This window comes from Erpetoichthys calabaricus, chromosome 9, assembly GCF_900747795.2.
Source record: "Erpetoichthys calabaricus chromosome 9, fErpCal1.3, whole genome shotgun sequence".
NCBI classification, from domain to species: domain Eukaryota; kingdom Metazoa; phylum Chordata; class Cladistia; order Polypteriformes; family Polypteridae; genus Erpetoichthys; species Erpetoichthys calabaricus.
In genome coordinates, this window is record NC_041402.2 from 132,283,089 (window position 1) to 132,299,490 (window position 16,402).

Consider the following 16,402-nt stretch of genomic DNA (forward strand, 5'->3'; position numbering starts at 1 on the left):
ATGTCATGAAACACTCAGCTCTACAAGTAAATGTCTGCTTATCAGAAGTAACTTCACATTATTTTTATTTCTTTCTGCTAAGTTAATCCATACATACATCCATCCATGTTATTAATTAGTTCATTACATGGTTGTGGGGACCCAAATTCAATGAAAGTCATATTTTCAACCTAAGCTACTTTAACTCTGACTGTAGTACAAAATATTTCATGGACCAGGTTTTGGAGCCTGATTTCCACCTAAGGCTGGAGTCAAAGTTGGATAATTTATTGATTAAATATGGCAAATAAAACATGAACTTGGAAAGGCAGGTTAAGTAAACAGTCTAGTAAATTATTTCTGTTTCAGAGGTTACAAAAGAGTCAATGTCAAATAACTAGCAAAATAGTTTCTAGGGAAAGTGTTTAAATGCAAATGAGTTGCAGGAACAAAGCTCATAGTCTAAGCTGTAACCGTTACCAACTCGCTTCATTTTATGTGGGTGGGAATGAAAAATATGAAAGTGACAATGCCCTTGAACATTTTTATAAGGAGCATTTTGGATGTAGAGAATATTATTTTGTTAATTTTTGGATGTAAAGAATATTATTTTACTTTTTTACGATCCAAATATACATGATATTTCTTTTGATATAAAAATTGTATGTATTGTAACTCAGAACACTTGTTATCATGCTCTCAGTAACTCTTTTTTTGCATTTATGGCCACCAGTGCTTGCCTTTTTTATCAGTTTAACTCCTACCTACACACTGCTATACTTCTCCATGTATGTACACTGACACAATATTTTCATTTCTTAGTAATCTAATATTTGATTGTATTTGTTTAGGAGTTTACTTTATTGGGACCTTCTTGGAAGATACTGGTGCTGCTAGCCTTTAATTTTCCCTTTTGTAGAGTAATACAGTCTTGAAAATAAAGGTACCACAGTGGTTCTGTAGAGCAATGCCATAGGGGAACCATTTTTGTTTCTCCAAAGACCCATCCACATGAAGGAACCTTTATTTATACAGATCCATAACAGGATCTATACAGTAACTAACTATGAACAGATGGTAACAGATTTGAGAAATACAATTGGCCTCATGATTTTAAAAGGACTCTCGCTGCATACAACAACACAGGCTAAGTCCGGGTTTTCTTAATCTGTTGCTGTCCTGCTAGTTAGACTACCATACATGAAAGATTTCAGGTTTTTTTCCACATATCTGTAAGTTTTTCAAAGCGCAAAGAACCATCTTCATATGCAAAGAGCCTGCCCCAGAATGAAATGGTGCTTTGTCAAGCAAGAGTTCTACACAGAACCACACAACATAGTAAAGAACCATAACATGCCTTTAAAGAACTATTATTTTTAAGAGTGTACATTAAAGAATGATGCTTCATCAAACCTAAACTTGCAATTGAAAAATGACTGATTCTGCGTTAATAGTTACAGATTATATAATGGATTTTAAAATATGCAGAACATACTACAGGAGTATAAGGTAACATGGTCTTTAACAAGAATGGATGGAGAAGGTATGGAGTTTTAACAAGAATGCACATTGCTTCTTCTTTTGTTTTTGTTTTTCAGGAATAGTATATCAAAGCACAGTTGAGGTTTGCTAAGTATCCTGTTAGAAAATTAAGGGATGCATTTCTGCTATTTCTGATAACTTTGTCCTCTTGACCATATCAAATGCACAGGAGCTATCCTTAACTGACTTTGATGCAGTCAGCATGAGAATTAGTACCTCCATATCTTAGTTAATGTTCTTCTTTTGAAAAGAATGATCTGATTTTTACAAGTATGTGAGGGACAGCAGCAAATAGAGGAGTTTAACTACTTTGGTGTCTTGTTCACAGTTGAGGACAGTGATGATTGGTGAACTAAGCAATAGACTGGCAGTTTTGGAGGCCTTGACTATGGTGTTGAAGCTAAATTCTCTAATGATGCATATGATTTTATGAATTAGTCTACATCCCAATCCTCCCCTATGATCATATCCTCTGGGTATTAAATGATTTTGCAAATACAAGAGACCAAATTGATTTGTTCTGAGTTGCCAAGCTCACACTTTGAGGTAAGATGAGCATCTCAATAATACTGGATGACCTTGGAGTAGAGCCACTGCTTCCTCAGAATGTGAGGAGCCAGATAAGAAGTTTTAAGCATGTGGTTAGGATGCCCATTCGGTATCCTACTAAAGGGATGTGCCAGGTGCAGTCCTGGAGCTCATCCAGGACTCTGGAGAAATTGTACTATATCTCTAACCTAGTTTGTTCAGTTCAGTCTGTTTACCTCAATCTTCACCAGGAAAAGTGGATGGAAAGGGAGAATATTTGCAATTACAAATTAAATTTGCATTTACATGTACAAAAATATCAACCTACTTACTTTCTTATATCAGTAGTTTTGTGTACTATTGAGATAAGCAAGATCAATTGGGGTACTGTATAGAGAGAGAGAGAGTTTGGGAGCTTGTGCTGATAGCGTATTGCCGTACCCACCACAGGATGAACCACCTGAATTGGGACCCAAGTGCAGAAGTTGACATCTCAGCACCACATTGGATGGTGGCTGGTGTGCCAATCCTGCCACCAACCACAAAGTTTTCCCTGTAAATTGGAGGACCTGCTTGCAATGCTGGATGCATATTAACATCATACTCAGGACAAAGCAATTGCAGGTTAAGGGACTTGCCCAATAGAGTAATGTCACTTTTGGCATTTACAGGATTCATCGCGCATATGAAGATGTATGTGTTGTGTTAATTGGAGACTGCAAATTGTCCCAGTGTCAGTGGACCATGAAATGGACTGGAAATTGTTTCTTGCCCTTTTCCAGATGTTGCATAGGCTTTTGGCCCAGATCTGGTGCCAGTAAAATATCTGGATGGAGCAATTATCCAATTAAAACTTTACTTTCAGTTTCAGTTCCAACAAACAGTGAAGGAACAATTAATACTTACTGTTAAAATTTCATATTATAAATTCAGTCAGATTTTTGTTAATTAAACATTTTTACCCTATTAATAATCTCTGCTCAGACAAATAGTAATATACTTCTATTTTTGACTCCCTCCAACATTACAGCTCCCTTACCAGATTCACAGACTCTCAGGACAATGTATTTAAAAATGTTAATGTGAGATGGATGAGGCATACACGTAGACTACCTATAATGTCTGTCATTAGGAAGCTTAGTTCAGTTGCTAAATAAACAATATAAGCTCAAAATGAAAATCATATACATTGCCAGTAAAGCACGTTTACATTATATTGCAAAAGATTATTTCAAAATTACAAAGGCAGCCATTTTTAATTCCACTTGTAATGTTTCAATACGGAATGCAGTTTGTGTGGACTGCTGATTTATACTTGATGTGTCCATGTTGGGCAGTGAAAATGACGTCAGACACAGAGGCACACCCATGCGCATGGCTAGCATATACAGGGTTTTCACCATGTGCTGCCCATGGAATTTTTTTCTAACTATGTGGTGATGTATATCCAAAGTGGTGAATTTTGAGGAGAAGCTGGAAGTGCCAGAATGATGAATAAGGTGTTGAACATGATGCAACAGGTCATCTATAGCTTAAGACAGACACACAAAATATTTGAATTTCATCTGTTCATCATGTAGGACCCTCATTCACTCATGAGAATATCCACTTTTCCATCTATAATAGTTTGCTTAATAAGTCTGACACTCCATCTTCTCCTTTCTTCCTCTTAAAATCAGTAATAGCAGATACAACTGTTTATCTATCAGCAGAGTCTGACTTTCTCTACTGTGACATTGACCAAAAACTGTCACCTGCTGACTAGAAGAATATCGATACATCAATCAAAGAGACAGCAACAATTATGAATGTGTTTCTGTCTATGACCACATACATGTTTTGCTTTGTGGTCTGTTTGCCTGCATAATGCGGGAAGTATTAATGAACTCTTATGCTGTGGGGACAAATTGCATTTGGTGTGAATTCATTTTAATTAAATTAAATAACTGTTTTTAAAGTATGAAGTTAAGTAGGTGGAAGTGTTCAGAAATTCTGTAGTCCAAAACAGAGGCGGTAGGACAATTCATTTGGGTGGACAATGCTTTTGCCCAGGTGCTGGACAGATTCTATAATGTTACATTATTTTATGAACTAGTGGCTTACTACCAAGACATTGCTCCTCTGGCTGACACATTCAGATGCCCTTTCTGTGGCGTAACATACTTCACATTATACCTCAAGTTACTTTGGGGTTGCACTCTGTTGTTTGCAGGTTATGTTGTTCTCTTGGCCACTTCAGATGATATTCTCAAGTGCACAAACTAATGGTTTGTTGTTGGCATGGCAGGTGAGAGGTGAGTAGCTGCCCCAAGTACATGAGTTCAAGTACCATAGGGGGTACCCTTAGGGAGGAAGTGATCTTGAGATTGAGCTTTTCATTTTTCATTCATGCTCATTCTCTTTCCTCTTGGCAATGCATCCCATTGACTCATATAGGAATACCCTTATGTAGAAAAAGGTCCAGGAAATGTGAGCTTATTTTCATTTTCCATAATCTCATTTTAAAGGAAAAATCAATAGACAGATGATCAACATATTATAGTGCTCTTCATTTTATAATACTATTATCCTCATAGATACAGTGGAAACACTGCTTAATGACTGGCTAATAGAAGTTATTGTTTAACTAAGTCCGTAAGGATGTTTTTGTGGGTGGAAGATGAGCTGAATCAGTAGCTAAGACCAATCTTGTTTACACTATCGAGTAAAATGAAAAATTCTCAATAATTCACTTATTTTTTGTTGTCTGCAATAAAGAAAAATTCATGTATCAAAAATGCAACAATGCAGAGTGTTGAGTCATCCCCATTATAAACTAAATAAAGAGCAATAAAGAAGAGTTGTCCTCAAGGAACTAAACGGCCATGGGATAAACCTGCTGTGTCTGTTTCTTTTTTCTGTGTTTATGTTAGTGAAATGACACTTTTGAGTGCTTTCTGTTATGTATCTTGCCTTTGTTAATTACCAATGTTAATAACCTAATTTACATAAAGACACATGGTGTGCTTAGCCTTGTGGGAAAAAGGAAGTGTTGTTGACACACATTCGAAATTGAGTAAAGAGCATGTTGTGTTACCTGTGTCTCTGTAGTTATTATTTGTTGGATTTGGATGGAACGCAACACTTTCATTTTGCATAATATTTTGCCTAATACTTTTAACATGAATTATGTAGAAGAGTATTTTATTATCTCAGTGCAAACTTATATTCACACAGCTGTACACAGAAACAACACCACATACGAAGCTGTCCTGTTCAGGCAAAAAGAATAAACAAAAGAGCCCTGTGCATTCTTTTTCCAGACAGTGAGATGTATGCTTCCATCTTATCAGTGTGTAAATTTACTCAGCAATATTTGCATTTTGCGCATCTTATACCACATTTCTCTATGCCTTCCTTCCGCTATATCTCTGTAAAGCTGCTTTGTGCTATCATTTTCATATGTTTGCAGCCTTAACTCAAAATTCATCTGAACAAACATTACTTAGTCTAAATAAACTGACAGTACTTCATATATTCTCAGTTTCAGTCTAATTTGAAAAGTTAGAAGAGCTGTTCGTAGCATTTCAGAAAGCTGTATTGATTAAAGCAGACAATGAAAAGAATTGTTCCTATGTAGCTGAGGTGAACAGAGCCGAATCACATACTGTATATACCAAGCAAATTTAGAATTGCCAAATAAACTAACCTTCACAACTCTTTTCCAGTCCATCTTGTCTGTTGGGCTCCCTCAGCTTTTCTATGAATCACTTAAAATGTTAATACCAAAAAAACTTATCTTTCTGCTTCATTAATGACTTTAATTTTGCTGCTTCTTGTGTTATTTTCTCCTGCTCTTTTTTGATCTCCACCTGTCTGCAGCAGACAGCATGGTGGTGCAGTGATCAACCATGCACGTGTTTGCTCGTGTCTTTCGGCACTCATGTTTTCCTCGCACATCCCTAAGTGGTGCAGGACATAGTGATAGTGTGGATGTGCATGGTGTTATTGTGTTCTGTGATGAACCAATCCAGGGTTAACTCCTGTCTTGTGTTTCATGCTGCTGAGAGAGACTCTTGTCTAAATCTAAAATTAGACCAAGCCAGTTGATTAAATACAATTGATAGGTAGACTTGGATCATAACTTGGCAACCATCCCTATGGATTAATAGAAGTCTGAAAAGTATAGAAAGTGTTTTAGACAAAAAGAAATCCATTTCGGGATAAACACAATAGACTTTAACAAAGGATAAAGTGATATAATGAATTAGTAATGGTTAACACAAATTTTTTAAAAAACAGATGTGACTGTCAGCAGGCTTTGTGCCCCAGGAACCAAGTTACCCGAATTATTCTGGAACATTTCAGTAATTATTTACCGCTCTGATGCTGATCTTTCTGATCATAAAATAGGTCATTATGTTAGCAAATGACGAGAAGAATTCATAATTAATTGCAGAATTACAGTATTTGAGGGTTCTTCTAGATTTCCTCTTTCTCTTGCATGATTTGGCTCAAAAACTAATCAGCACATGATCATCTCATAACAGGCTTAAGTTTCGAGTTTGCTATTTTTCTGTCCAGCTAGATTTCATCTCTAGACAGTCTTCAAGAAACTGACACACAGGCACACACCCATCATTGAGATATCGATGTTTTTGGTATCAGGGGACCCTAAACCATCGAGATCCGCTGAAAACCGAAGATCGAAATTTTTAATGACTCTAAAGCTTTCGCCAATCCCCTCAAGACGATAGGTTATGGTGGGGGAGGGTGCAAAGCAAAAATGATGACGCACCATATTTTTCTAAAGCTTATAAAAACATTAACTTTCTAAAATATTTTTGGCTTTTCTTTCTTGATTTTCTGAATGCTGGACTTGCATTTAAAATTTAAAGCATAGAAGGATGGATTAATATTCATTGAAATGTTAAAAGAATGAGGCAGTAAATGAAGATCTACATTGGTACACAGAGCATCAACATTTTAAAATTAATCCCACCCCTAGAAAATAATGAAGATTATCAAGTGTCTTACAGACTCCCTCGTATCTGTCTGCTGTTCTTGTCCAAGCAATTTGTCTGGTTTCCATGATGACCTGAACAGTAAGCCTTTCGATTTTCTGCCTGAAGACGGTCATCACAATTCCCATCTCTAAGTCTCTCTTGATGTGACTTTTCTGATACTCAGACAGTGTGGACATGTTTGCTGAAGGTGGTAAATAAGCCTTTGTGCCTGCTGAAACCTATCAGAAGAAAAACAGAGAATAAAATAAGTTACTTCACTACCGTAGCTTCATGTATTAACTTTTCTCAATACTTTAGACTGTTAAAAACAAGTATTTGATTATTTGCTCCATTATCAAGCCTAAAAATGACTTTTTAGATGGTAAGCCGATTAACAATACATAGCTGGGTAGAGCAGAGAAAAAAGGTATATAAAATATAGCAGCCCCTGAACAAAAAACATACAGGACAACTTGAAAAAGGAAATTTGTCCTTGGGCCTTAGAGAGTAGTTCTTGCCTTGAGTTGCATACAGTATTGTGCAGAAGCACAAGAAGTAGGAAAATATGAGGAATATTTACAGAAATACTGTTTTATAAGTAATTGTAGATCTTGTACTAAATAAACATGTAGATTCAATCTTTATAAACAGAAAATACTAATGGCCTATTTATATTATGTTGCCTTGGAGACTCCTATGCTTTGTATAGGACACTTTTTTATCTAATTTAAATCTTATTATGACTGCATACTCTATCAAAAATCAAACCTCTTCTGTTGGTCTCCTTAATTGTAAGATGCTAGTATTTCCACATTCATTTGAAATGCTTTAAAATGTATAGTGAACACTTCCAGGTACATGGACATAATTCAAAGAGCATTTTCCAATAAGAACTAAGAAACGAACCCACAAAAGCAGTACAAAGAGATTTTAGGGGAAGAAACTGATATCTTCTAGCTGGCCTGAACAAAATGAGGGAGTGAACAATTAAGAAGGGACAGGGTTATCTAAGGCTTATTCCCTTTAGCTTACAGTATGGCGGCCAGGAAGGATACTGTTGAATCTGTGAAATAGCAAGGCCACACCTCCAGAATATTGTGGTAATGCAGGTAATTTTAGTCTTGCCCTCCTGCTAATGTTCATTCAGACCACCAAATAATAACAGAAAACAACTGCTTATCAGCTTAAAACAAGCATGGGAGTTGAAAATGAAAGCAATCAATCTTATTCCAGATTTAGACAGGACACCAAGCAGAAGAAATATATGCATATAAGTGGTGTTGTTTTGTTACACTCTTCAATATTTAATTCCCACTTGTATTTTGGAGATATGGTCTTTTAGGTGGGTAGAAATTGTGATATCTTTGTTATTTGGGTTATATATGGTGGATAGCACCATCTCGGTTAGACTCGCAGCCTCTTTAATGTCTGTGTGGAGATTGTGTGTTCTTTACATAACTATTTATTTCTTTCATTTTCTACTCCAGTTTTACATCACTATTCAGTATTGATATTGTAAATGGTGCTATATGACTGAGTGTACATGTGTTTATGATTGTGCACTGTGGTGACTGTTGTATGCCTTCTACTTGATGCTGCTACTTGACAATGGACTTTGACTATCCCCATCCTTTTAATGGAGTAAGATGGTTTCAGTACATAAAAATACAGATGGATTAAAACATTTATAAACATTAAAGTCTGAGAAGAAGAAGGAATTTAATGAATGAATTATTTGAAACTTGGGTCACTCTATTTTATAGACATACATACATGTATGTGTAACCAGGCCCAATGAATCAGACAAGTTTTATTTTCTGTGTACTTGATTGTTGTTTTCAGTTATCCTCTTACTCAGTCCTCCCTTGTATTATTTTCTTTTATACAATAAATATTTTTTATAATAAATTTATTTTTGGTAATCATTATTCTAACATAGGGTAACACAGAAATAGGCTTCTGTTCACTATCTATCTATCTATCTATCTATCTATCTATCTATCTATCTATCTATCTATCTATCTATCTATCTATCTATCTATCTATCTATCTATCTATCTATCTATCTATCTATCTATCTATCTATCTATCTATCTATCCAGCTCATAGCTAGTCTTCCCTTCTCATCTGCACTAATGGACAGGCAATAGCCTCCATGGATTTATTTATTAATTCTGCAATATCCACATATACACAAAGTGGATAAGTTACATTGGGTGGGCAATACTTTTGAATGTAAACATTATAAATATATTGTCACACACATGCGCATGGGAGGTAGCTAAACGGCTTGATTAAGGGCAGTTCCGAGGCATGCCGGGATGGGGCTGAGTGCACTGACTCTTTTTCTCCCTTTCCTGTAGACCATTCACGGGAGATTCCACCTGGCTCTCTTGACGTCACTTCCGGGACCGAGCCTATGGAAGGAGACCTTGCCAGCTCCGGCCCCTGTGATGTCATGTCTGGGCTCGAACCAATGGCTGAAGACCATGAGCCCGATCCCTATAATCTCACTTCCTGTGTTCCCCTTTAAAAGCCTGCACCTTTTCCCTATTCCCTCAGTTCTGTCTTGGACTAGGTTATGTGCACAACAGTGCAGTATTCATTTAAAAATGACTATTGCAGCCAGGAAATCAATTACACGGATGGCTGCCCCAAACCTTTCTATGACTCTGTGTCGAGTTTGTGACTATATATATATATCCATCCATCCATCCATTTTCCAACCCACTGAATCCGAACACAGGGTCACGGGGGTCTGCTGGAGCCAATCCCAGCCAACACAGGGCACAAGGCAGGAACCAATCCCGGGCAGGGTGCCAACCCACCGCAGGACACACACAAACACACCCACACACCAAGCACACACTAGGGCCAATTTAGAATCGCCAATCCACCTAACCAGCATGTCTTTGGACTGTGGGAGGAAACCGGAGCGCCCGGAGGAAACCCACGCAGACACGGGGAGAACATGCAAACTCCACGCAGGGAGGACCCGGGAAGCGAACCCAGGTCCCCAGGTCTCCCAACTGCGAGGCAGCAGCGCTACTCACTGCGCCACCGTGCCGCCCCCTATATATAAATAAATAAATAAATAAATATATATATATATATATATATATATATATATATATATATATATACATATATATATATATATATATATATATATATATTTATATATATATATATATATATATATATATATATATATATATATATATATATATTAGCAAAATACCCGCGCTTCGCAGCGGAGAAGTAGTGTGTTAAAGAGGTTATGAAAAAGTAAAGGAAACATTTTAAAAATAACGTAACATGATTGTCAATTTAATTGTGTTGTCATTGTTATGAGTGTTGCTGTCATATATATATACATATACACATATACACACACATATACACACATATACAGAAATATTATATATACATATACACATATATTTTTTATATATATATTTTTTATATATATATATATATATATATACACATACATACATACATACATATACACACATAGATGCACTTACAATAACATAGAAATCAATATAAACAACATTAACATCATTATCATATGAGAATATGAAGTAATATATAAGAAGCACATTTCATATAAATATAAATTATTAAACAGTAAAATCTTCTTCTATAATTTGCTACCGTGGCTTTTCGTTGGTCTGTCCAGGATTTTAAATCACATGTAGCTTGCAAACCGTTTCACGTATTGACTTGAAATGTGGTACACATATAATACGTCACGTCTGCTATCCGCTTTATGGGTGATGAATGTATTACTCTTTTTATGTTTATTTTATTTTAGAATCAACTCCTATCTGCGCACACCAGGGCGGCCGTGGGCGGATGCGTATGGTGTATTCACTCCATGTTATCGTGCATTGCGCTGTCACTGGTATTTTGATAAAAGAATTTGAACAATATATAAGAAGCGTATAAATTATTAAACAGTAAAACATTAACATTTAAGAAGTAAAGTTACATTGAGTACTACTGCAGCGCCTTCGGGTATACCTCATTTTTTCTTTGCCCATTACATGCTTAAATGTATACATTTTTTGGTGTACCTACCTGAGAACACGCGACATATAACCGAGCGTGGGAGAAGCATGGATTTTAAACACGCATTGAGTTCATCTGCTGGTCTCCCTCGTGGAATAACTGTTAATGTTTGACTAAAATCTACAGCGAGTAAAACGACATTACCTCCTTTTTTTTTTTTACGATCTCTGAGATCTTGCTTTTTTCGGTTCAAGGCTTCATAAGCTCTTTTATGTTCAATGTTGTACTTAATAAGTACTAATTATCCCAAACCATGATCTTTGAATGTTGCAAGACTTTCGCCTTGTATGTAGATCGGGGTAATTACTTTCATTGCATTCCTAGTCTGAATCACAATCTGATTGTATGGGTGGTTACCTGGCACTGTAGGGTTGCCACCCGTCCTTTAAAATACGGAATCGTGCCGCGTTTGAGAATGAAATTGCGCGTCCCGTTTTGAATCAATACTGGACGGGATTTATCCCGTATTTTTTGTATCATTTTTTTTTTAAAGCAGCGTCTCATGCAAATCATCGCACACGCATTTTATGAAGATGCCTCCTTTCCTACTTTTGATTGGGTAATACTTGATGTCATCGTTAGTTTGATTGGTGTTTTTAACTGTCCAGTGAGGAGGGCGTGTCTTTTAAGTACAGTCTGCAAAGTGTTGGCACTGAGATGTTGCGTCAGCACCATAGTTGAAGCCCCTAACGTTGCGGTCAGCAAGTCGGCTAACATCCGCCATGTGCCGTCTTTCAGTTGCGAGAAGCAGATCATAGAATGGTTGAAACTGTTGCCCCTAACGTTGCGCCACGGCGTGTGCTTCGTTTATACCTCGTGTCTTCTCATTAAACTTTTATCTCGCGAATATGTTATTGCAATCCGCAGCGGGAGCGTTTCTATAAACTTAATTTAAACTTACGTTTTACACCGTGCTTTGTTTCCCTTATGAACATGCTTGTATGCTTAACTCGCTCCGTTCTCAATTGTTTAATAAATTTTTTGCTCTTCGCTGTTTGCGGCTGTTCCTCCATTTCCCCCTACTTCGTTCTTTTATCTCGCGAATATGTTATTGCAATCCTTAACGGGAGCGTTTCAATAAACTGATTGAAAATAGTTTTGCATTTACCTTTTTAGTAAAAGGTGAGCTTTTAAGCCTGAGAAATCACCCCGTAAATGCACACGTTTAATTGGACATGTGTTAATATGTATGGTTACACAGTATTAAAAGACAGTGAACAACGTCAGTTACCTTTCTTCCCGCGTTTGATAAAAGGTGAGCTTTTAAGCCTCAGAAATCACCCCGTAAATGCACACGTTTAATTGCACATGTGTTAAAATGTATGCTCACACAGTATTAAAAGACAGTCAAAAATTAACGTCATTTACCTTCGTTCCCGCGTGTGACTCGTGCTGTAAATGTCTTCCTTGTTTTTAGTTCACGTGATTACGTAGGAGGCGTGATGACACGATACGTGACTCCGCCTCCTCCATTAAAGTGTATGGACAAAAAATATGTTCCAGTTATGACCATTACGCTTTGAATTTTGAAATGAAACCTGCCTAACTTTTGTAAGTAAGCTGTAAGGAATGAGCCTGCCAAATTTCAGCCTTCCACCTACACGGGAAGTTGGAGAATTAGTGATGAGTCAGTCAGTCAGTCAGTCAGTCAGTGAGTGAGTCAGTCAGTGAGGGCTTTGCCTTTTATTATTATATATATATATATATATATATATATATATATATATATAGTATATATATATATCTATAGTGGACACTAGGGGTCGCTGTTGTCCTGGGAAACCCAACAGACAGTCGTCCATGACACACATATAAAAGCACTATAAAGTGCACAAAGCACCACACACTCCACAATTCTCCAATAACACTGATTAATACTAATACAATAACATTAATCCTCCACTCCCAGCAGCTTCGTCACCCAACCTCCCAACTCCAGCTCAGCTTGCTGGGTCTGCACCAGTCCTTTAAATAGTCCATGACCCAGAAGTGTTCCTTCTCTTTATCCGGGTCAAATACCGCATCCTCAGTCCTGAAGTAGCCCGGAAGTACTGCAGGCTTTTGTTCTCATGACTCCGAAGTACTTCCGGGTTGTAGTAAGAGTAGGAGTCACCAGGTTCTTTGTGAGCTCCCCCTGGCGGCACCCACAGCACTCAGCAGGGCTGAGGAAATGGACTCCATTTCCCAGGATGCCCTGAGGGAATCCAGGGAACCGTTGCTGTCCAGGGGAGCTGCCACCTAGCTGGCCCTCCATCGCAATATATATATATATATATATATATATATATATATATATATATATATATATATACAGTGAACCCTCGTTTATCACGGTTAATCCGTTCCAGACTCTACCGTGATAAATGAATTTTCACGAAGTAGGATTCTTTATTTATAAATCGAATATTTTTGCAGTTAGAGTATAGAAAACCTGTTTACGACCTTCTAAATACGTTTTTTAACATTATTAGAGCCCTCTAGACATGAAATAATAAAAATAACACCCTTTTGTCACCATTACACTCGCATTACCCAATATATTAGACAAAATAAGAGAAAATAAGACATATTAAATGTTACAAATATCATATTATTACTAGGCTCACCCGCCTTTTAAGGTGACCGACTTTTATCCTCAATTTGTGTGCACTCCATGTGTACATCAGGCATGTAAGTGTAGGGAATGAGAACATCAAAGTGCCCATTCATAACATCTCCTAAAACAAGTTTTTTTTTATCCCCTCGAATGCCTGTCCAAAGTCGTACAATGTCAGCACGAATCTGTACCGCTAAAGACAGAGTTTCATGCACTAAATAAGCTATAGATGAGAATAAGCAAGCACCATCTCCCCTGATATTTACTACGCAGTGAGGCATTTGTACTCCATCAACATTAATTATTTCCAGAGACATAATTTTGTCTATTTTTCCAGCTCATCGCGCACAAAAGCAAGGGAATGATGGGAGCACCAGAACTCTGCTCACATCGCGTCGCTTCGTACCGCAAGCCACAAGTAGTAAGTCTGTGATAAGCGGAATACCGCTACGCTTTGCATTCACGGGACGGAAGGACTGCTTTTATATAGTAGAGATTATTGTACTGTACATTTAATTTCACACACACACAGTTCTTACACACAACCACTAACCTATGAAGGCACGACCTCAGTAGGAGAGTCTTCAGGTGGTGCAGTATCTTCAGCAGGTGCGTCATTGTCTTCTTCCACTGAAGGAGTACTAGGAGTAGGCAGTGGGTGTCTGGGTGCGCAGCTGAAGAACATCTTGATAGGCAGTTGCTGGAGCTGTCTTTTCATATGCGTGAGGAGGTTTTTGTAAGGTACTGCCCTCTTTGATCATATCTTTGATCATACCTTCTCCTGGATAGTAAGCATCTTCCTCCGGCGCTTAGTTTTATTGTCAGAAGGCTTAGAAAAAGCAGCACGTTTAGGAGCCATCGTGGGTCTTAGATAAAAGTTCTCAGAAAGCGCATGCGTAGTGATGTAAACGTGTATGAAAAAAAATCACGATTGAGTGAAGCCACGAAAGTCGAAGCATGATATAGCGAGGGATCACTGTATAGTATTATACAGTAACTGGTATCTATCTATCTACCTTTCTAATGCAAAGTTGACTGGCTGTCTGAATCACTCACTGACTCATCAACAAAAACATGATTTCCCATTTAGTTAAAAAGCCATTCAGTAGACATTCAGTAAGAAAGGACATATCAATATTAAGGTGTAACATCCCCACAATAGAGAAATTAAATACCCTAAAATCTCAAAAATGCTTTGACTGATTTGATTGAAATTTTGTAATGTTGTAGAAAAAAGAAAATTATCTGACCTCTGTGTTTTAATTTTTCAAATATTTTTTTTTATTTGTTGATATTTATTAATATTATGCCAGCATACATGCTCTGCAATTCACTAAGAGTGTGTTTTATGCAATCAAAGGATGGAGCAGAAGCGATTGATGGGCCAAACAGCATCACTAGCCAGTCTGTTGGATGGACAACTGAAGAAGGCGCTGTGCCCTTGACAGAAAAAAAGAGATTTGATCATGTTTGGCATCTACAATGAGGTCTGAAATGGAAAGAGAAAGTTTGATGAAGCTCAAGGAAGATACAAAGCTTAATGGTTATCAAGCTCCAGCGTGAAAGTAGAAGCGGACGTGGTGTCCTCCAGTCCAAGAAATTGCCTGGACCAATGCAGTGGCATCGGAAGAGGGGTAGAGGCTTCAGAGACATAAGGCCCTCATCTGTTGCAATCAGCCCCTGATATTTTTCTTGATTACATGCATGATCAGTACCAGTAAGCTCCTGATCTTTTTGTCCACCATGTACAAATTAGCCCCTAATCAATGAATGTGCGTAAAAACCCATATCCCCCCATTCCTATGATTTTATATATATGCAAGACCACACACGACAATCACAGAGGAGGCTAAATCTCTATTACCTGCTAATCCTAGAGAAGTGACCAACACCATTAGTTTAAACTTAACGGTTCCCACTCAGGCTACTCCACTGTAATACACATTTACATCTAAAGACTTTGAAAAGGGGCAACCCCACCCCATCCTCCAAAATTGTTTAAATTTATATACACATCAGCTAACTTTGAATGGGGATGCCCCAGCCCAAAATTCTTTACATATCCATTTGCATCTGTGGACTTTTAAAGGGAATCACATATAACTGACAAGAAACACAAAAAGAATGATGTAAACATCTAATAATGATAATAATATATACTCAAATTGTTCCTACTAATTATCTTTTCAGTTTAAAAGAATAACCTTTCCTGTAAAAGTGTGTTTTGCAAACACCATCATCAAAACCCAAGTCACTAGAAAAAGTAGAAATTGATCTAATGCAGGAATGTTTTACTCATGGGCAAATGTTTATACCATGTTCAAGAGTAAGAATCTCAAGTGGCCTAATAATAATATTGCTACTTATTATCTAACTGACACATTTATCCCAGCCAACTTAGGACATTTGAGATTGGTTAATTAGTTACATTTCTTTGATTTATCCAATTAAAAGAGACAAGTGAAATGACTTGCTCATGGTTGCACAATGACAGTAACAGGATTCTGACCCACAACCTCATGGTTAGAAGGCTTAGGTCCAACGTGTTAACCACTACACCACACTGCCTGTCATGATGCCTGCTCTTATTGCATATACAAAGTACTTAGTTACATAGTACCTCTGATACACCTGATTAATCAACAGCACTATATCTCTCAATTATAATAAAATTATCCTGCAACAAGACAAGACT

At 37.3% G+C, this 16,402-nt stretch overlaps 2 protein-coding genes across 3 annotated transcripts in view; both read right to left on the reverse strand.

Annotated features, from left to right (window-relative positions):
* meak7 (MTOR associated protein, eak-7 homolog) overlaps window positions 1-16,402 on the reverse strand; it is a 514,074-nt gene that overhangs the window by 221,262 nt on the left and 276,410 nt on the right. The gene's annotated exons all lie outside the window — the stretch shown is intronic.
* The window catches only part of LOC114658113 (1-phosphatidylinositol 4,5-bisphosphate phosphodiesterase gamma-2-like), a 198,976-nt gene that overhangs the window by 129,948 nt on the left and 52,626 nt on the right, over window positions 1-16,402 (reverse strand). The window contains exon 2 of the mRNA XM_028810160.2: window positions 7,066-7,273. Within this exon, the coding sequence (XP_028665993.1) occupies window positions 7,066-7,231 (166 nt within the window). The 5' untranslated portion in view covers window positions 7,232-7,273. The remainder of the gene's footprint in view (window positions 1-7,065; window positions 7,274-16,402) is intronic.